The 22,983-nt window shown below is 40.3% G+C and overlaps 1 protein-coding gene and 1 pseudogene across 3 annotated transcripts; one reads left to right on the top strand and one right to left on the bottom strand.

Annotated features, from left to right (window-relative positions):
- Nucleotides 1–13,559: 13,559 nt before the first annotated feature.
- On the top strand, nt 13,560–14,060 carry LOC114317666 (endoglucanase 11 pseudogene; annotated as a pseudogene).
- An 856-nt stretch (nt 14,061–14,916) lies between these two features.
- Nucleotides 14,917–19,173, bottom strand: LOC114317599 (uncharacterized). 3 transcript variants are annotated; one of them, XM_028264347.2, is made up of 4 exons: nt 18,941–19,173; nt 16,418–16,628; nt 16,160–16,308; nt 14,917–15,275 (listed from the first exon to the last, which is right to left on the bottom strand). In XM_028264347.2, the coding sequence occupies exons 2-3, from the start codon at nt 16,607–16,609 to the stop codon at nt 16,174–16,176; spliced, it is 327 nt and encodes a 108-aa protein (XP_028120148.1). In that variant the 5' UTR covers nt 16,610–16,628; nt 18,941–19,173; the 3' UTR covers nt 14,917–15,275; nt 16,160–16,173. The 3 variants fall into 3 exon arrangements, with proteins under 3 accessions (XP_028120148.1, XP_028120149.1, XP_082735677.1); XM_028264348.2 differs by having other exon boundaries at nt 16,418–16,633; nt 18,941–19,137; XM_082879551.1 differs by lacking the exon at nt 18,941–19,173 and adding an exon at nt 17,059–17,464 and having other exon boundaries at nt 16,418–16,712.
- Between the last annotated feature and the right edge of the window lie 3,810 nt (nt 19,174–22,983).

Genomic DNA, 22,983 nt, shown 5'->3' with positions numbered 1-22,983 from the left:
GAACATTTGCTCGCCTTCGATCTCTCCAAAGCATTTCTCCTACCGGGCGACGTGGTAGGCAGTGACCACGTCCCTGACACCCGGCTGGTAAAATCTTCCGTGAAGTCCATGGCCAGGGTAAGTCGGCGTTCTTTTTAACATTTCACAAGTGTTTGCTCGGTCCTTCTTGCTCGGTCCCCTTTCTGATGTACTTTGCTTCTTTGTGCAGGCCATTCAGAAACAACATTTGGTCTTGGAGCGCATCCACCGGCTTAGGCAGAAAGCCAATGACACTGCCAGCCAGGTTGAAAGCCTTCAAGCCGAGCTCGGCCGGGTTAAAGCTTCTCTCGAGATGGCCAACCATGATAATAACAGGCTGCTCGGTCAACTGAATGCAGCCGAGAAAAAACAAAACGAGCTCCAGGCCGAGGTTGACACTTTGAAGAAGGCGAAGAGGAAGGCTTGCCGGGCTGCCAACAACGCCGGGTTCAACGAGGCCGAGCAGAACTACAAGAAGCAGGTCTTTGCAACACAAGACATCTACTTCAAGGCCGGTTGGAAGTCCGCCTGCGAACACCTCGGCCAAGGCTCCGACACTGACGTATTTGCCAACCCTCCCCCAGCTTCTCTACCGGTCTGCCTTGTGCCTTACGCAAATGACGTATTCAGCGCTCTGCAAGCGGAGGCCGAGGAGGGACTTGAAGATGGAGAGGACGACACAGATTCGGAGGCAGAGGAGGCCGAGGTGCCAGAACAGCCCGGCAGTGCTGAGCCCGGTGCCCAAGAAGTCAGCCCTACCGTCAACCTTGATGCCGGCGAAGACGAGTTCGCCAATCTCTCCCCCCTAGTTTAGTGTTCTTTTTCCTTGTTTATGTATTTTTGCTTCCAACTTTTTTAATGTAACCGGGCTCTGTCCCCTCCGTTTGTAATGAATTTCTTATCAATGAAAAATTCAAATTTTTGCAAGTGTCTGCGCGGTTGTAATTAGTTCTGTCTTCAGCAAAACATCTCAGTATAACTCATCGAACCGGAATGCATAACACGGTCTAAGCACTTCAGCAGAACAAGACAACTTCATGAACCGAAGTAGCCACTTCGGCTGTAACTAAGTCGAACAAATCAACACTTCCAACCGGAGTACATCACCTCGGTTTGGAATCCAAAGTTGGACAAAACGCCAACTCTTCCAACCGGAGTACATCACCTCGGTTGGGAATCCAAAGTTGGACAAAACGCCAACTCTTCCAACCGGAGTACATCATCTCGGTTGGGAATCCAAAGTTGGGCAAGACACCAACTCTTCCAACCGGAGTACATCATCTCGGTTGGGAATCCAAAGTTGGGCAAGACACCAACTCTTCCAACCGGAGTACATCATCTCGGTTGGGAATCCAAAGTTGGGCAAGACACCAACTCTTCCAACCGGAGTACATCATCTCGGTTGGGAATCCAAAGTTGGACAAAACACCAACTCTTCCAACCGGAGTACATCATCTCGGCTGGGAATCCTAAGTTGGACAAAACACCAACTCTTCCAACCGGAGTACATCATCTCGGTTGGGAATCCTAAGTTGGGCAAAACACCAACTCTTCCAACCGGAATACATAACACGGTTTTAAACATTAAAAGAACAATCAAAGTGCTGGTGCTAGGCGAAATTACTTCTATAAATTGACAAAAAGAATTACATTCTGCTTTGCAAGCCAAAAAATTTCTTTACAAAAAGAGGAAAGTAAAAGCTTAAAAATAATACAGTTTCAAGTTGGCCACATTCCATGGCCGGGGTATGGCTCTTCCCTCTAGATCCTCCAAGTGGTACGCCCCCTTGCCAGCCAGACCAGTGATCTTGTAGGGTCCTTCCCAATTTGCCCCTAGTTTGCCTTCTCCTGGCACCAGGGTGTTGCCCATAATCTCCCTCAAAACCCAATCCCCAACTTTGAATAGTCTGGGGTGCACTGTCTTGTTATACTTCTTGGAGAGCTCTTGTTGGTAGGCGGCCACATGGATGAGGGCTTTCTCCCGGCGCTCGTCCGCTAGGTCCAACTCCAAGGCAATAGCCTCGGCATTTAGCTCGGGCGCAAAACTCTCAGTTCTGAGGGTAGGCATTTCAACTTCCAAGGGTATGACCGCCTCCATGCCGTAAGCCAAAGCAAATGGAGTTTCCCCGGTCGAACGTCGCGGGGTTGTTCGGTATGCCCAAAGGACGCTAGGTAATTCCTCAGCCCACTTTCCCTTGGCCTTTTCCAGCCGTTTCTTCAACCCATCCAGTATAGTCTTGTTCGACGCTTCGGCTTGACCATTGGACTGCGGGTAGGCCGGGGTGGAGTTGTATAATTCTATTTTCAGATCTTCACAAAATCCTCTGAATAGGCGACCGTCAAACTGGGTGCCGTTGTCAGAGATCAAAATCTTGGGGACGCCAAACCGCGTGACAACGTTCTGCCAGACAAATCGCTTCACGTCTTTCTCTTTGATGGTTGCCAAGGGCTCAGCTTCAACCCACTTTGTGAAGTAATCAGTGGCCGCGATGAAGAATTTCCGGTTGCCCGGTGCTGTTGGCAGTGGTCCCACTATATCTAGCCCCCACATGGCGAAAGGCCAAGGACTGGTGAGGGGAAGAAGTTCCCTGGCAGGCTGGTGGATCTGATGGGCGAATTTCTGGCATTTTTCGCACTTGCGGACATATTTTTGCGCGTCGGCCTGCATGCACGGCCACCAGTATCCCTGCGAAATAGCTCGGTAGGCCAAGGACCTGCCCCCGATGTGGCTGCCACAAATGCCTTCATGAATTTCAAACAAGAAGGCCTCCACACTATTCGGGTGCACGCACTTGAGATAAGGACCGGTGAAGGACTTCTTATACAACGCGCCAGATAGAGAGAGCCAAAACCGCTCTGACTTCACCCGGATTTTGTGTGCTTCTTTCTTGTCTGTTGGAAGAGTCCGGTCTCTGAGGAACAAGATCAAGGGGTCCATCCATGAAGGACCTAGCTCGGCGCAGAGAACATCCGTCTGCCCGGCGTTTTCAATGCTCGGCCGCGGAAGAAAGTCAATCAACAGGGGGTTTGGAGACGTACTATCGACCATGGAAGCGAGGCCGGCGAGTTCATCAGCCCGGCTGTTTTCTTCCCGGCCAATCCGTTGCACTCTGATTGCCTCAAACTGCTTGATATGGTCCCTGACCAGAGCTTGGTACTTCGCCATCCTATCGTCCTTCGCTTCATAAATCCCTGAAACTTGGTTAACCACAAGCTGGGAATCACTGTATACCAGGAGCTCGGCAGCCTTCATTTGAATCGCGCTCTTGAGCCCGGCGAGAAGCGCCTCGTACTCAGCCTCGTTGTTAGACGCCGGGAAGCCAAGTGTAATAGAATGCTCAATGGTTAGGCCGTCCGGGGATATAAGAACAATACCTAGGCCGGCACCATGGCGGTTGGACGCTCCATCAACAAAAAGCTTCCACATGTCCCCCACAAAAAGCTTCCAGCAGTCAGATGGGTCTTGAGAGTTGCGAAGGGCAATGGGATCACAACTGCTCGGCTGTGCGGTGTCAAGTTTGGTGTTGACCGGTTTAAATTCAGTGCCCCTAGGTGATTCGACACCGGACTCAGCAAGTTTGTCTGAAATACTCAAGTCCGTAGGCGAATCACCAGGTTGCGGTGTGAAGCCGGCCGCAAGTTCTGAGCTGCCTGGAACCATTCCTCCCCCCCTTGAGGATTCGGCACCGGACTCAGCAAGTTGGTTCAGAATGCCCAAGTCCGTAGGCGAATCATCAAGTTCTGAGCTGTGTGGAACCATTCCTTCCCCCCTTGGTGATGCGGTACCGGACAGAGTGGATGGGTTGGTGATACACAACTCCGTCATCGCAGCACCGGGAGGTATTACCGTGCAAACTGAGGGAATTTCGATGGTGCGCGCTAACTCCGCGGCGCGACCTTCTGCAGCTGGTAGTTCCTCGGTTGGCATTGTGGGCGTCTCATCATCTGCCCCGGCAATGTCGACCGGGCATACCGGATGAGTGCCAGGTGAGAACTCGGCAACAAAATCGGCCCAGGTTTGGGCCTTGATTGCGGTGCGCGGCTGGAACTTCACATCGAACTGTCCCAACTCGACTGCCCATTTTAATATTCGGCTTGAAAAGTCTGCGCGCTCAAACAAGGCCTTGAGGGGGAACTCGGTCAGTACGACGATGGTATGGGCGTGAAAATAATGTGCCAATTTCCTCGAAGCCATCATCAGTGCCAACGCAAGCTTTTCGAGCGGCAAGTACCTCGTCTCCGCCGGCAGAAGGGTCTTACTTACGTAAAAAATTGGGAGGTGCTTAATTCCTTCAGCCCGGACTAACACCGCACTTACTGTGTGCTGGGAGACGGCAAGGTAAAGGTAGAGTTCCTCACCGGGCTCTGGTGTAACCAACAGCGGCGGAGAAGACAAATAATCTTTGAGCTTGGCCAAAGCTCGGTCACACTCGTCATCCCATGAGAACTTTGACTTCAATGCTTGAAAGAAAGGGCGGCAGCGATCTGATGACCGGCTTATAAATCGATTAAGCGCGGCGGCCATCCCGGCCAGATGCTGCACGTCCTTAGCCGAGTTGGGTTGTTTCAATTCTTGCACGGCTCTGATCTGAGTAGGGTCTGCTTCGATGCCTCGGTTCGTGACTAAGAATCCCAAAAATTTCCCGGATCCCACGCCAAAGGCACACTTCGATGCGTTCAAGCGCAGCTTGTGCTTCTTCAGAATGGCGAACATCTCGGCTAAGTCGGACAAATGGTGTGCCTCATGTCGGCTCTTTACCACCATATCATCGATGTAAGCCTCCATTGTCCGGCCGAGCAAAGGAGCGAACATTTTGGTCACCATCCTCTGAAAGGTTGCCCCGGCGTTTTTCAAACCAAAGGGCATAACTCGATAGCAGAAGAGTCCCCTTGGAGTCATGAAAGAGGTGATCTCTTGGTCAGGCCCATGCATGGCAATCTGGTGATAGCCGCGGTACGCATCCAAGAAACTGAGCCGATTGTGTCCAGCCGTCAAATCCACTAGCTGGTCAATGCGCGGCAAAGGGAAGCTGTCTTTTGGACAAGCTCGGTTGACTGTCTTGTAGTCGACACAAACTCGCCACTTTCCATTTTTCTTGGGCACCACTACCGTGTTGGAAATCCACCGAGGGTAGTGCACTTCCTGTATTGCTCGTGCCTCAAGCAAGTTCTTTACCTCCTCTGCTACTACCTCGGCGTGATGCAGCGCCGATCTCCTTGTTCGCTGGATGACTGGCTTTGCTCCAGGGAAGACATTGAGGTGATGGCAGATAAAGCTTGGGTCAAGACCAGGCTTGTCATAGGGCGACCATGCAAAGACTTCGATGTTCGCCATTAAAAACTCAATCATCTCGGTTCTCTCCATGGCCGAGAGACTTGAACCGAGCAAGAAGAATCTGTCCGGCTGCTCGGCATCAATCCGCACCTCAACCAATTCTTCAACTGCCTTGTCTTCTGCTTTGGTGCCAACATCATCCAAGACACTCCGGTCCTCCGGTCCCTCGATCATTTGAACGAATCCTTTGGCAGCCCGGCTCCCGTTGACCGCCACGAAGCACTGCTTGGACATGACCTGATCACCCCAAATCTCCTCGATTGCCCCCATAGCCGAGGGGAATCTCATCACCTGGTGGTAGGTCGATGCTACGGCTTGCATGGCGTGAAGCCATCCTCTTCCAAGGATAAGGTTGTACGTTGAAGGCACTTGTAGCACCCAAAACTCCACTTGCTTGACCACGGATCCCGCTTTGACCGGTAGGATAATCTTTCCCAATGGCCACTCCGGCTGCGAGTTAAATCCAACCAGTGGCGAAGTGGCCGGAGCCAAGTCTGTCTCACGAAGTTTGAGCTGTTTGAACGCATCATAATACATGATCTCGACCGAGCTTCCCTGATCGATCAAGATCCGTCTAACATCAAATTCTTTGACGCGTAGTGTTACGACAAGAGCATCGTTGTGCGGCGTCTGGATACGCTCTAAATCCCTTGAGGTGAAACTGATCACGTCTTTCTCTTCTGTCTTCCCCCTTTTGATGGCAGGCTGTACTGACAAAACTTCCCTCATATGCTCGGCCTTCTTAATCATGCCCCGGAGTTCGCAAACACGCTCCGGTTCCACGATTCCGTGGATGACATTAATAACTCCCTGTGGTGGTGCATCTCGGTCGTCCTGTCCCCTGGGATCGACCGGAGCCTGATTCGGTTTCACTCCGCCATCAATGTAAAGGTCCAGATGCCCGGCCGCAACCAGTTCTTCCAAGTGTTGTCGCAGAGGCAAACAATCCTCAGTCCGGTGGCCCCTCTCCCGGTGAAACGTACAACGATACCGCGGATTGTAGCCCTTTTGTCCATCGCCCAACTTAGCAGGAAACCGGACATACTCCTCGTCTCGGATTTCACTAAGTATGCGATAGATTGGAATCTTGAAGACCGTGGTTATGCCAGTCCTTGCCTTCATTCTTCTGTTTGCGTCCTCGACGTCATCTCGGGGGTAATCATCCCGGTCATTCCGACGTCCTCTACCCCGGTTTTTTCGATTTGAACCTCGGTCTGATTCCTCTGCTCGGTCATTTGAGCGGTTGGACTCTTGCCCAACTGCGTGCACCTTGCCTGCTGTCTTTTTGTCTGTCCCGACCGGAGTGGCCTTCACGGTGGAAGCCGACGCATCATCCTCTACTCGGATGTGCTCATTGATGCGCTGCATGAGCTGGCCCATAGAGGTCGGTTGGTGCATGGTAAGCGAGTCCCGCAGTCTATGTCCGATCGGGAGACCGCGCTTATATTGTGTGATAGCAAGGTTGACCGGGCAGTCTAAGATCTCGTTGAAGGTTTCCCAATACCTTGAATTGTACGCCTTCAGTGTGTTGCACGGTTCCATCTTGACACTTAGCAAGTGATCGACTTCCTTTGGTGTTTTTGTGTTAGTTTTGAAGCGCGTAACAAACGCCTCGGCCAACTGATGCCACCTTTGTATGCTCCCTTCTGGCAACCTCTCGAACCACTTTAGGCCCAGCTCGCCTAAACTTGACGGGAAGATTAGGCACATAAGTCCGTCATTGCGCCGATGTCCGGCCATAACCTGTCGGAAGTGGCTCACATGCATGTACGGATCGGTTTTTCCGTCGTAAAGTGTAAACTTAGGCTGGTGGAAGCCTGCCGGAAGCGGCGTTGTTTCTATTTCCAGGGAAAAAGGAGTGGCACTCAGCCTTGCCAAGTCTGTATCTTCGAATATTGGCATTGCTTGGCGGGGTGGAGGCATTCCGACCTCCTCGCTGCCGTGAACCCCGTAGGAGAGCCGCTGGAAAGCAGGTATTCTCTGAGCTTCGCGCCGGCGAGCCCGCTCCCTTAACACTGCCCGCAGGTCCTCTGACTGAGCAGAATAAGAATACCTCGAAGTCGTCGCCGGACGTGAGGGTTTGTAGGTACTGTCTTGCGCGCTAGACTTTTCTGCATGCATGTCGGAATCACCAACCTGGTAACTCCTAGTGATGGAAATGGACTGAGTACGTCGCTGACTCTGATCGCCTGACCGGTGGGACGGGGTGCGCTCACTGTGGTCTCCCACTCCAGCTACACCTTTCCCTTTGACATGCCGCTTAAGATCCTCCATCTCCGCCGCCATCCGCCTGATGACAGCGTCTTGGTCCTTTAACTTGCTTTCCAGTCGCCTGGCGTGTGAGTCTCTCCGCCGGTGACTGTCTGGACTGCGTGAACGCCCATGACTCCTTCCGCGCTTATCCCGCGCGTCTCCTGACTGCCCTCCAGTGGGCGTCCCCAAGTCAGCCGTTGGATGGACGGCAGGAGGTCCCTCTCTCCTTCGGGTATACTCCAGGGTGGCTCCGTCGATGGCGGACAACGGGAACTCGTCGTTGTTCGCCATGGACGGCGATCAGATGAACCTGGAAGACAAGGTTTTGTCTGTCAAGTTCCCACAGACGGCGCCAATTGTACGGGGAGCAAATATTCCGGCGTGCCCGTATTCCTTTCCTCCAAGTTCCGTCGATGTCCGATCACCTGCGAGCCAATAGGGGTGAGCTACCCGGCGGTGTGTGGCCGGAAAAACCCTCCGACGGTCAAGTTAGCACACACCTTAGAGGGAATAGAGAGAAGGGAGAGTGTTTTAGTGTAAGAAATTCCTTACAGAGTGTTCGTCTGTTGCGTATAGGGGGCGCAGACATGCTTATATACCTTCTGAGCCCCATATCCACTCCCTGTCATCTCCTGACACGTGGCTCTGCTATCCCATCTGTCAGCATAAACCATGCCATTCATCACCTGCTCTCAACTGCCTGTCAGCACAGCCGGAGCTCGGCAGCCGAGCTGCCCTACCTCGGTCGTACCATGCTTCATACCTTAAGCGCCTAACCGGATAAAGAAATGAAGGACCGGGCTAGGCGGCATCTCGGCAAAGCCTAGCCCGGGCTCCTCCTTTGGTCGGCCTTCTCGCCGGTCAATCAACTACCTCGGCTGACCGCGCCTTTCCGAGCGCCGGTCTCTCGGTCTGTCTGGTTTCGACCATCCTCGGACCGAGCATCCTGGTCTGACCGGTCACTTCCTGGCCGAGCAGCTTCTGCACGGTCCGGGGCAGCACACACTCAGTCCAAACTCTGCCCGGCCCAAGTTCTGGTAGCCCATCTCCGGGTGAACAGTCGATCATCTCGGCCCAATGCTCTGCCTGGCCCTCAACTTGCTCGGTCTATACCTCGGCCCAACACCGGATCATAAATCACCCTCTCAAATATCATTTTATCACTTTTATTTATGAACTTGTATATTTTGACTATATCAACCGTAAAAATTGTATAACGATATTTGAAAGTGGTTTTTTTTATACAATTTTTATAATTAAAGAAAGTCAATATTTATAATATCATAAATAAAAAAATTAAATGTGCTGTTTTGGGAAGCTTGGCAAAACGCCACGTTTTTTATCCATGGGAAAAAAAAAGTTTCCGGTCAAAAACGTCACTTTATTCATTTGGGAAATAAAAAAAACGCAACACTTAGAAATTACAAATTGGGCCTTTGAGAAGAAAGTGGAAAAAGTAAAAAATAAATGTTAGGTAAGAATATTTTTGTCATTTTAATTTGATTTGATATCATAAATAAATATTAAATCAAAAAGTTAAAAGTCAACTTTTTACTAACATTTCAAATCACTTTTCAAAAAATTAAAAAACTTAATAAAAAATTAAAAATCAATTTTTTATCAACTTTTGAAAACACCCCAACGATAACTTCTAATAATTAAGGAGTGTTGGTGTAATTGATATCCGTGAATGTGTGTGAATGTCACAGGGATGGGATTCAAAGGTAGTGCTGGACCCTTGGCTCGTGTACAATGTGTACTATTGTCCACTGATACTGTAAATTAAAAAAAAAAAAAAAAAAACTCACTTCGCCTTTTTACTAAATGCTCAAAATTTTTGTTAATAATCAATATATGATTTTAATTCATTCTATATGGGGCAATATAATATATCATTTCAATTTCAACCACTCTTTTACAGTTTGAATAAGTTCCTAAATAAAAATTCTGGATAACAAGTTTTACTGTTTTCTCAAGTTAAAATATTTGGGAAAACTTTTGTAATCAGGTTTTACTCTTAACAATCACATCATAATCAACATCATATGTGGTTGTAATCAAAAATTAAAAAAATTATAACTAAACATATTGTACATCTCACAGTTTTATTATGTCATTTTTACATGAGAAAGAAATTTCAATCGCAAATTAGTCAGGTGAAAAAAAAGAAAAATTGCTAATTGATAATATTTTCATAAAATATTTATAAATTCATGATAAAATTCATCACTTTAATGGTTAAAGTTGATAAAATATATCATTAATTTAAAATTATTTTTAAAAATTGTAATTAAGAAAAAAAAAGTTATTATGATGTTGACGTCGAAGTGTTCTTGATTCTCTTCTTTTTAGATTTCATCATTCACACAAATGGAGACATGACGCTGTCGGTCGACCCCCCTTCTCAATTTGATCTTGTTCCATTATTTGTGAAATTTTATTTTATTTTATCACTTTTAATATTAAATGATTTGAGTGATTTTTGTCTCACCACAAATCCAAGATTAAAATTTAGGTTAAAGGACCCCATACAAGTTTTCACTGTCTAAATGGACTAATAAAAAAGAGAGCCAACTCAATTTAATTTTCAATGAATCAAATTTGAATTTTTCCCTCATAGCAATTTTTGTGTGTAAAGAGAGTAGGTGTCATGTGGTACCTTCCTCTTCTCTCATTAATTGAGAGAGTGAGGGTTACATTTATACGTTGAGTGATGGAAAGACAACATGGGAGGCCATGGTGTTAGTGATTAGTTAAAGGGTCAATCTCATGCTACACTTAAATTACAGTCATAAATAATTTTAATTTATATACTTATAAATTGGTTAATTATTTAACCAATAATGCTACACCCTTTTAATTTATTATCTCTAAATTACTCTTAATGATGTGGCATTGAGATTAAATCTCATATGATGGAATGTTTAACAAATTAAAATTTTGACACTTGTCAAACATATCATTAGAGATAATTTTTAGAAGTGATAAATTAAATGTCTCTACCATTTCTCTTATTTAACTCATAGTTTGTAATTCTAAATTACAAGGTCAATCCCATGCTACCATTATGTCCTCTTGAAATTCGTGGCTATACTTAAATTAGGAGTGTGTGTGATGCGGGTCGGTGCTGTTTAAGAGTAAAATATAAATCGTACAGCGAGTGACAAATTGATAAAATTGTTTTTAGAAATTGTCATTTTTCTTATAAAAAATCGACGATTCGGTTGCCAAATAAAGAGCGGTTTTGACTTGGCGATTTGGGCGTATTAGCAGTTTCAAATTACAAAACTTGACTCAAAGATCAAAAAAATCTAATTTTATTACAAGAGGGCTTCCACCATCAAAGCAATCATTACTTGTATTTTTCTCATCCATCATCTATTATAAAATACAAATTTATAATGATGATAAGTAAAAATATTTTAAGTATTTCCAACTGAGAAAGCATGTAACAGCATTGTTGAATGATATAGTCTGATACAAGAAAATGGTGGAAAAAAATTCAAAAATTCATACAGGAAGTGAAAAATTTAAGGTAGTTTTCAAAACAGTTTTGAGATATCTGTAGTTCATGTATGCTTCCTCCTCCGCCTCTCTACTAGCACTTCTTGGAAGGTTTAAAGTTGCATACCATAAGCACCTTATCACAAATTGATATAATTTTATAACAAAATTCGTAACATTAACCACAAATTAACGTAACAAAATGGCTAAAATTTTGTGGTTGATGTTATAAAGGTTTGTGGCTTGGTGAGAATAATTTTTTTGTTATATCAATTTGTGTCAAAGTTACATATTTTATGACCAATTTATGATAAGATGCATATAGTGTGCGCCTCTTAAAGTTTTTTTTATAATTTATGCTCATTTGCTTGTTAAATACAAAATAAAGTGCAAGCTTGATCATAATGTCTTTCACTTTTTTTGGTGTATTCAATACAAAATAACGTGCTGCACTTTTTTTCTTCTTTGGATTTGAAATAAAACTCAGACAACAAAATAGGGTGATTTACCAAAATCCAGATTTGAAAATAGTTTCATCAATTGCTTTCATTAAAGAACAAAAAGAGAAGGGATTAGTACGTGCCATCGATCGCCGCCGAAACTAGTTTCTAGAAACGGGTCATCGTACCGTCAAAATAGTCTTGCTTGCCGTCAATCTTGCCGCCGAAGAGAGAGAACCGTTGTCAAAGAGTCTACAGTGAGAGAAGATGGCCTATGTTATATTTTTGGTACCAAAAACCCCTAGGTTTCTTGAAAGTGTAAATTACATTTTTCGCTCATGTGAGAAAAGAAAAATTGTAGAGAAGAAAAATGACAATGACAGTTTATCAAAAAAATAAAATAAAATTGAGAATAACTACCACACGGTGAAGCCGATGACATGTTAGCGTTGTATTGGGACCACACACCAATCAACAAATGTAGCGCCAACACATCTGGAGCTACCCATGATTGGCTTCAACTTTGACAAATTTTGTCAATATTATAAGGGTAAAGTAGAATGACATTTCTTGAGATTTCTGTTTAATACAGATTTTTCATTCACATTTGAAAAATTACATTTTTTTTTTTTTGAGATTTGTAACTTAGATTACTGATGTCATATTCTAAAATTTTTTAAATGACTATCTTATCATTTTCTTATAATTTCTTATTTTTATTATCATGACTATATCCTATAACATTTCATCATTAAATGACTATCTTGTCACTAATTTCTTATAATTTCTTATTTTTATTATCATGACTATATCCTATATTCATATTGTGTGATGGTATATAAATATAAATTTTATATATAATTTTTAAACACAATGATATAACTTAATGGTAACCTTTCACTTTAAAACAAAACAACCATAAACATGATTTATATTTACAGCAATATAACTATCACAATATGTTTATGATATTTTTTTGTATAAATTTTTATATATGAATATAATTTTTCATTTTTAATTACACCATTATATCTAGATTAGATCAATTTAATCTAGATATATTTAAAAAGTATAAAATTTGTACAAAAAAATTTTAAAAAATTATTGAATACAACAAAATAAGATAATGTATCGAATTTTTGTATTTTTTTATATTTGGTGAATTTAAAAAAAATCACAAAATATTATACTTCTTAAGTATAACTAAATTAGGTGTATCTAAAAAATAAAAAATAAAAATTGCTTAAAAGTTTTAAAAAATTCAGTAAAAATAAAATAAAATAAAAACACGAAAAAAAAAATTTGTGTGAGTTAAAACCAAAGAAGATAGATTGTTATTTTTCTTGAAATGACATGAATAAAATATCTGTATTATTTTATTATTTTATATGTATAAAGGCTAAGGGGCAAATCTGTCATTTTAATATGACATGAGATAAGTGCAATTTTTCAAATGTGAAGGGAAATCTGTATTAAAAAAAATCTCATGGAGTGTCAGTTTAATTTACCCATATTATAATTAGGTAAGAGAAATGATAGACCATTAAAGATAATTTTTAAAGATGTCTTATTGTATATTTAGATTTTGACAGTTACTTTAGTGCATTACTTAAAATGCTTTAAATGAGCCAAAGTTAAAACCGATGATGTGTTGACACTACATTGGTTGATCGGTGTGTGGTCCCAATGCAACACTAACATAGCATCGGTTTCAACGTGATGTAATCATTCTCTATTTTATTTTATTTTATTTTATTTTTGGATAAACAGTCATTTTTCTTCTCCCCTATTCTTTTTCAATCCATGTGGTTCCCCTCATTTTCTTGCATCACCCTCTTGTTAATTTTCAGTTGCAAATGGAGGGCAAGCACAAGGAGCACAAATACACCCTAGACCAATACCTGTCAAAAGCCGAGCACTACATATGCTCATGCTTCAACAAAAACAACGGCACCAACAACATTGATCGTACCCCGGGAGGCCTTTTATTCATTCGGCAATGGAACAACATGCAATATGTATCCTCGGCCACATTCCTTCTCACCGTATACTCGGACTTCCTCAAAAGCTTGAACCAGAAGCTCAACTGCCATGGAGGAGTAGTTAGCCCAGAAGAGCTCTTCAACCTAGCCAAAGCTCAAGTGGACTACATTTTGGGGTCCAACCCCATGAACATGAGCTACCTAGTTGGATATGGTACTAAATACCCCACAAGGATGCACCACAGGGGTGCATCAATTGTGCTCTACAGAGAGAACAAAGGATTCATTGGGTGCACCCAAGGGTATGCCAATTGGTACAGTAGAGAGGAACCAAACCCGAATGTTGTTGTTAGAGCATTAGTTGGAGGTTCTGATTGTCAAGACAATTTCAGTGATCAAAGAGGGAACTACATGCAAACTGAGGCTTGCACTTACAATACAGCACCATTGGTTGGGGTTTTTGCAAAGTTGAATCAATTGGGTGATAAACAAGAGATTCCAAATCTGAATTTGATTGCTTCCTTTTAGATATATATCTAGGTCAGTTTGTTTTGCAAGAAAATAATTGTTTTGTTGTGAGTATTTGTGTTTTTTTTTTTTTTTCGGTGGGTGAGTTTTATCAGTTGTAACCCATTTTGTATCTCTTCATTTATGTGTTCATAATTAGCATATATAGTAAGGAAGGTGATTTCTCTTTTGTTATTAAGCTTGTGTTGTGCCTTTCAATCATCGTTAGAAACCTTAAATGGTAACTAACGCCCAAAGCAATCATCACTTCCCCGCTCATTCTACAGTCCTTAAGCCTCCAAGCTACATTGGTTTCAAGCTCATTTCTCTTTACATCTCTATATACCCTCTTACTAGAATTCAACAAGCCTCCTGTTTTTATAGGTGAACTCTACAAAATTGTAGTTCCCAATTGCATATTAGTTATTTATAAATGAACCAGAGGATAAATGGTTAAACGTCAACATTCTATGGATTTAAAACCATGAAACCAATCAATGTTACATAGAATTTGGTATGTGTACTGGGTGGCGGTATATGTGCCTAAGCGTCCAATTCATCTAATCTCTTGTCCAAGGACACAAGCACATGGTAAAATATTTATATTTCTTGATATACTTCTTCCATTTTATAGGATAAAATGATTTTCACAAGGTACCATAGAACATTGTAGGTTTTATAAATAGTTTTATGGTTAACTTGAATGACTAAAAATGCTTGCCAGGCCAACTACACATTTTGAACACATCTCATAGCCTTACTCGTGTCAACTGTCTGACATGAGTACTTAATACATTTAGAAGAGTTCATGCAACATAAATAACATAAATATGCATGTGTTTACACTCCACAAAAGTGAATATCAAGACAATTGATCTGGCTCAAGATAAATATGCATCTGTGTATACTCCACAAAAGCGAATATCAAGACAATCGATTTGGCTCTTATGTGAAGATTCAGAATTCAGAATATCTAATGCCATATGGGTTGCATACCATCATCTAATTTGTTACTGCTATGGCTGCCAAAACTACAGTACATATAAATTTCGAAAAGAGTTTCTGCCTTCACATTATGCATAAACTCCAAAATTTTACACCCAAAATGACATTCTAGCCATGGACTTGAACAACAATCAAATAAAAGTGCTTAGATGGGAAAATGATCTGGATTTCTTACACCACCTTCCTGCATCAGCTCCACACGTGACGCTGTTCATGATCAGATATAAAATTCTGAAAGAAGGAACAAGAAAAAGAAAAAATTGGAAAAGTTGCCCAAAGACAGAACTTGTATGGAAACTACACACATCTATGACGAAGCATGCACCAGGAATTCAAAAACACACAATTCAAAATTTGGCAGACACTACTGCACTATAAGCTAGCTATGTATTGACATGAACTAGGAAATGTAACCATACAAAACAATGGTCCAGAATCTATTCAATGATTCATCATGGTGTTTTTAAATAAATAACCCAAAGGCCACTCAATATTTATAAACAAGCCAATCAACTGCCGCTCACCATAGAATGATGAAGGGTACCAATAGATGTCATTGGTTAGAAAGACACCCTGGTTAGTTGTGATTTTTCAACCATCAGTTTTAAATTGGATGTCATAATCAAAGGGCATGTTATAGTTGGTTTCTACTAGCCTCTAAATAGTTGGTTTTATTTGGAATAGAACTCTATCGACATGAAGTCAACCAAAAGCAACAGTACAAATGCAATTATCCAAGGCGTGATATTAAACATAACCATTTCTTTATTGAACAAAGGAATAATTTAAGTAGGAAAATCATCAGATCACTAGTCCCACTGTCTCATTTCATTTGAATAAAAAGATTGCTGAATCTTCCAAGTTTTGGATCCCCCTCACAAATCTTGTAATCATATAGTCACAATTGTACATCAAACATGAACTTTTTAATGGCAAATAACTGTCTGTAATACTCCCACAACCACCAACATTTGGGTCAATAAACACCGCATACAAGACAAGCCAGAGTACTTGGAATTTAGAAACAGTTCACTGTACTGAACATCCTTCTTAAAAGTTGAATACTGTGGTGACCGTCTATTTTAACAGCCCATATAGAAGACATGGGAACTAACCTCCAAAGAATAGGTCACTGAGAAGAATCACTTGCAGCGGCAGGGACGTGGCTCACAACAAATGGTGGACGTAGAGCTTGGTGGTTTGCATCCTTCTGTTTTCGGGCTTTATACATCTCCTCAGTCTCAATCACAACCAATCTCTTAACCTAAGTGAATGTTTAAAAAAAACAGCATTTAGTAATGAAAAACATAAAATATATTCATTTTATTTTATTTTTTTTAAAAAAATGCATTCATTGCAAGCTTTGCTAATACCTGCTGAAGCATTCCTCTGACAGTAGGAGTGTTCCATCTCATGACAGTTCGATTACATTTGCGAAGGCGCAATGCCTCTAATGTTCGCCTGTGAAGTCTCCTGGTTCCCGGAATGCCCCTCACCAAGGTTATGTACAAGTTGGGGCTCCATGCAATAGGGACACATGCTTTGTAGGCCTTGAATGCATTCATTTCTTCTCTTATGTTTCACCTGCACTTCCCAGTAAAACATTTAAGCATAAGAGTTACAAGAATAGTACTGAACCCCACACACCAAAAAAATAATAATCTTGACCTATGTTACATGGACTCGGGTATGGGTGTCGGTATGTATCAAGAGGTTGGACTCATAAAATTATAAATTTAAGGGTACGCAGACTCGGCAAAAAAAGGTCAAATTTTTATAAATTAATGAAGTATGTGAGATAAAATAGTGTTATATGTAACTTACAGTGTCAAAAAGACATTTATAGCAATTATGCAACAATATGTACATATAATAATAGTGTTATATACAATTATATAAGAAGTATCCGTTGAAAAGTATCCGACACATATTCCATACCCTTATCCGAGTGTCGCGTGTCCGACACGGGTATTTGATTTATTTTGAAGAGTCCGTGTAATATATAGATCTTGACCATTGATTATCTAGGCTACTTTGACAATCTTTACTTCACTCCGCTGAAGTACCTCAAACTGAAGAACCTCAAACTTTTGAACTTAAAATAAATCAACACTAGCAGGCTAGCAACAAATTCAACTAATATGAATTTTCTATAAAATGATGTTAAGCCTTCATTTATAATTACCAGAAGTCATACTGTAGAAAAAGAACATGACGAGATATTTTTAAAAAGGATTGTAACATATTGTTGGATTGGGCTCAACGGACATGGGCCTGACCGGAAAGGACTCCACACAGTAGATGGGCTTCATTAGTGAAAATGAAAAAATATATGAAAAACTCTCTGCACAATTGTTACTCTTGTACTGGTTCCCAAAAACATCTAGCTGCCATTGTCATTGGATACAAGCTCTGTTGCTGGCTGAGATTCGAGGTCAGCTTTCTCATTAATCTGCAAATGCTCTATTTCTTCTTTTTTTTTTTTTCTTTTTTTTTTTTTGATAAATACAAGTACTCCATTTTTTTTCTCATTTCTCAATTGTTTTGCTTAATTTAGTTGTTGAGATGTGACATACATTTAAATATATGATTTGCATCTAGTTTCGAATTATACAAGCCTGCGTTTTGATGAAATTATTTTTCAAATCTGGGTTTTGGTGAATCACCCTGTTTTGTTGTCTGAGTTTTAATTTGAATTCAAAGAGGAAAAAAAGAACATCACGTTGTTTTGTATTGAACACACAAACACACAAAAAAAAAAAAACAAAAAAACAAAAACAAAAGACATTATGATCAAGCTTTCCCTTTGTTTTGTATTCAACACACAAATGAGCATAAACTATAGGAAAACTCTATGGTGTGCACCCCCTTAGAGTTTTGTTACTGGGGTGAAACATTGAAATTTTTCTTGTAATTTCTTCAGCATATTTTTTTGAGAGTAAACAACATAGAACTAGCAAAATGTGTTTGTAACCCATAAATACTAAGCCCTTTTAGAGAAAATCACTTGAGTTTAGGCCTCTTAAAGTTGAGGTTAGGTAAGTGTGCGTGCTGTACTTAAGATTGTAATTAAAAAGTAACTATAAATTGGGACTTGGACTGGTGGAGGAGGGTTTCCACCACCATCAAAGCAATCATCACTTGTATTTCCCTCGTCCATTATCTAGTATAAAATACAAACTTACAATGATGATAAGTAGGGGGGGAAAAAAATGAAGAACATATAAATAAAGAAAAGTTTCTAGCTGATTGATCTAGGTAGGAAGATTAAGTTCAAAACACTCACACAGGCATCAAATTACATAAAAATATAGGATAGCATTACATTACATAAAAATATATATATATTTATAGAAAGAAAGTATATGGAGAGAGAATTGAGGAGAATGTAATGTAAAATACCCAAGTATGATGATGACAGAGAAAGAGAACAGAAGTCAAAGAGAGTACTTGATTCTGAGAGTATTTTTTTCTCTCTTTCTTTGTTTCGGCAAAATGGTTTTACTCTAACTTTTCCTATTTTTGACTTCAATCACTTTCCCTCTGTTTTTTTTTTTTTTTTTTTTTCTACACATTTGATTGATGAAAATTGCAAATTGCATGATGATGGGTCATTTTGTCAAAAAAATTAAATTATATTCTCTAATATTAATTTTGAAGCACAGTATTTGAAACGAGAAGGAAATTTTCTGGGCATTTTGCTCCCAGACTAGAAAAGCCAAGAAAATTTTGCCCTTTGTGTTTCGTTTTGCTCTATCTGCTCTGATACCACGGAAAACTATTATGCATCTCCAGCATACTCAAAATTTTACTTTAAAAAAAAAAGAATTTATTCTCAAAACAGAGAATAAGAGAAAGAGAAAGCAACATAAGAGAGAGACAGCAAAGAGAGATACCAAATCGGCCAGCGGAGAAGATGCGACGGCGACCGGCAATGCTAGCAGCGGTGGCGATGGTGATGGCGATCGGTGTGGTGGATGAGCAAGAAATGACTGTGAGACAAACGTTGAATACGATGAGATGACGAAGGGAGGGGCGGGTGGGTGTTAGGGTTTAATTTGAGAGTTGATTGTGCGTGTGAGAGTGTATGTAAGTAAATATTGGAACATGACAGTGTTGCGGGTGTATACGCATATATAAGACCATCTCCAACGGTGAACCAAACCCAGCATCAGATTTAAATTTTGATGAAAAATTTACTTTTTCACGTTTTAACGGTTTCACTAAATCGATATCAAATCCAGAATTCAGCAAAAATGGTACCAAACTGAGTGCAGGCGAAGCATTTCAGCAAATCACTGTTCCTAACCGTTGGGATGAGACGAACAGGTCGACCATCCGGTTGACCAACCGGTTAACCAACCGGTCGCCCCGGAGAAAGGTCAGACCGTTCACAAAAAGGTTCAAACCAGTCAAAAAAAAAAAAAAAAAAATTTTTGCCTAGGTGGTCGACCACCCGGTCGACCGGCCGGTTGACCACCCGGTCGACCACCAAAAGTTCAAAAAGTTCCAAAAAAAAGGTTCAAACGGGTAAAAAAAAAAAAATAAAAAATTTTTTTTTGCCATTACCGGTTGACCGGCCGGTCGACCGGCCGGTCAACCAACCGGTTGCCCAGCGCAAATTTGATGAAACGGATTTGATGTTGAACCGTTGGAGCGCGAAGTATCAAATTAAGAAAATGATCCATTTTTGATTCAGATTTGGTGAAATATTTGGTACACCGTTGGAGATGCTCTAAGCTTATGTTTGGCATAGGCTAGTTTGCTTATTTAGTCATAAAAAAATAAAATAAGTAATATTAATAAATAAAATAAGTAATATAAATTAATATGATAAATTGTCATATCTAAATTATAAAAAAAAAATTTACAAAATTTAAAAAATTTATTCTAAACGAGATTTTTTACTCTCAGATTAAAATAATTAAAAAATCAAAAAATCAACCGACATTCCAAACGAAGGCTAGTAGATGTTTGGGATAACTTACAAAATCCAAAAAGTCAAAAAGTTATTAAAAAAATCAAAAAGTCTATACTATTTGGAGAAAGCTTGTGGGGGAAGCTTACAGGATAAAATTATTATTTTGTCCTTTGAATTTAAATACCCAATAGTCAAAAAGTTAAAAGTTCAAAAGTCAATAAAGGTAAAATGGTCATTTTAATTTTACTACAATATTTTATTATACATCTTTTCGTAAAAAGTTAAAAAGTTCTCCTAAACATACATCTTTTTTTCCTTTATTTTTTTAGCCAAAAGTCAAAAAGTAGACTTTATATAAATTATCCCAAACAACTCCAGTTTTTTTTTTTTTTTTTTTTTTTTTTTAAAAAAAAGAAGCTAGCAAACAAACAAAAAAACCATACAGATCGGGATGGTTATATTAGGCAGGTTGGATTCCTCCAACTGCCACCCGCATTGATCCGTAGGTTCAGGATACCCAACCCGCCAACCCACCTGCCAAAATTTAAAAAAAAAAAAAAAAAAAAGCACGATTCAATTTGGTTTGATGCTGTTTAGCGGTATTGTACACAACCCTATTAGTATTAGTGAGAGCTTTACTTTTTTTTTCCAAACCCTTCTTCCCTTCTAAAAGCACTACAGGGTGGAAGAGGCAATAGAAACAAAGATGAATAAAATTCCACAATTTAGGGAGATTACTTTAGCCTATAGAGTCAGATTTGGTCAACATTTTAACATGATATATTAATGGGTTGAGTTTGAGATTTATACTTTTAAATCAACCTAACTTGGCTCAGCCCGCTATTAAATAAATATATATATATATACAGACCAACAAACCTTGCATGCCATGTGTCCCTCTAGCCATGGCATTATGTGGTTGTTAATGTGTCATTTTAATCTAATTTTTGACATAAGTTAACTTTTGGGATAAATTGAAAAAAACTTGAAATATAAAAGATGAAAGTAAAAAAAATTAAGGGGCAAAGTGAAAAAAAAAAATGTGAAACTCATATGAGGGCAAAGTGTAATTTATACTTTCAATAAACCATAAAGGTTTTGGGTACCAAAAATATAAAAGAGGTACATCTTCTCTGTCACGCTCCAAACTTGCCCCCAAAAGTTTGGGCATGACCTATGTAGATACGGACACATAACCTGATATATATAATATATGGGCCCTGAACGGAAGCATTTAATATTACAAAGTAACATAAAATAACATCCATTGAGCTAAAACTAACATGCCAGGATCACATACGTGAGAGCCATTTATCTATATACATACCCATACATATAAATGAGTGTATATCCGAACATTGGTAAAGAAAGGGGGTATATACATACATTTTAACCTTAAGTAAATAATTAAAGTGCAAGCCAAAATCTTAACAAAACTTCACATAAATGCATGGGCTTGGTCTGGGAGTCTGGGCATACTGAGGTTGACAATTGAAGGGTGAACATCAAGGGTTAAGACGGACTTCCACAGTAATTACCTACAGAACAGACATAACACAAAGTGAGCGAAGCTCAATGAATAATAGTACATAAATGATTCAATGCTCAACTTGAAGTATAATACATATCAATGCATACATAGATAAAGAGGGCATAAGGTTAATTGGTTCTGCACTAATTTCATAACGGCTTTAGGCCCAGTCTTGAAACATAATGACTTAAAACATAATATCTTGAGACATAATGGCTTTAAGCCCTTGAACAGAGTGGCAATAGGCCCTTGAACATATTGGCATTAAGCCCTTGAACGTGTTGGCATTGAGCCCTTGAACTTGTATGTATGAACTTAAGAGGTGGCTCGCACGGATTCTAAAGGTGACTCGCATTGCAGCACTTAGTTCCGTACAACACTTTGTTTCATACTAACAGATCTTATAGATCATACAAAATGGCCATAGGCCTCATAACTTTCACAGAACAGCTTTCAGCCTCATAACTTTCACATATGTATGGACTCAAGAGGTGGCTCATACGGATTCTAGAGGTAACTCGCACTGTAGCACTTAGTTCCGTACAGCACGTTGCTCCATACCAAAAATACAGAATGGCCTCTGACCTAATAGATCATATAGAATGGCCATAGGCCCAGATTGGCTTTAAGCCTAGTTCATATATGTATGGATTCAAGAGGTGTCTCACATGGACTCTAGAGGTGGCTCACAATGTAGCACTTAGTTCCAAGTAGCACTTTGTTCCATACCAGTAATTAATAGGTCTTACAGACCAAACCATACATTTCATGTCAAACCATAAACGGAAACAAATTCATACATATGCATTATACTTGAATCATAAACAAAATCAGAATTCATACTTGATTATACTTGGCACTTCGCTAGCGCTAACAAATCAATATAAAGCATTCTTGTTAGTTCCATAAAGGAATCCCCCGATACTGAGAACTTATAACATACGTGAACTTGTAACATACCTAAACTTGTGCATACTTGAACTTGTAACATATGTAAACTTGTAACATACGTAAACTTGTAACATCCTTGAACCACGGTATTATTACCCCCGGGTAAGGGTCGTGTGCTACAAATGTCATGAGTACTTTACATATATGGACAACTGTTTATTAAGTCAAAACGTAACATATCAGAACATAGAGCATTTCTTGTTATATCATGTCATTACAGTACACTTAACAAAGACAGAACAGTTTACATCATAACGTGAGTCATGTGACAAGGTCATTGATATTTAATTTTGTTTTCAGGTTGAGTCATCCGTAAATCAATCCGTTGTTTATCATAATGCTTAGTAGGTATTAACGTATAAAACAATTCGTGGTCTTAACTAATTATTCATTAAGAAATGGCGTAGTTCACTTGATCTATTAATAGCATATAGAAGCATACACCTTTGTTTGATCGTTCATATATGTTACCATAGTTGACTTGTACTTAACAAGGTACTAATGGTAGCCGTTACATCATTTACATGAGTTAACAT

The sequence above is a fragment of the Camellia sinensis genome, chromosome 7, assembly GCF_055761805.1.
Source record: "Camellia sinensis isolate YWXY chromosome 7, ASM5576180v1, whole genome shotgun sequence".
NCBI lineage: Eukaryota > Viridiplantae > Streptophyta > Magnoliopsida > Ericales > Theaceae > Camellia > Camellia sinensis.
Note: the sequence above shows the minus strand (reverse complement) of the source record. Positions and strands in the feature narration are given on the sequence as shown.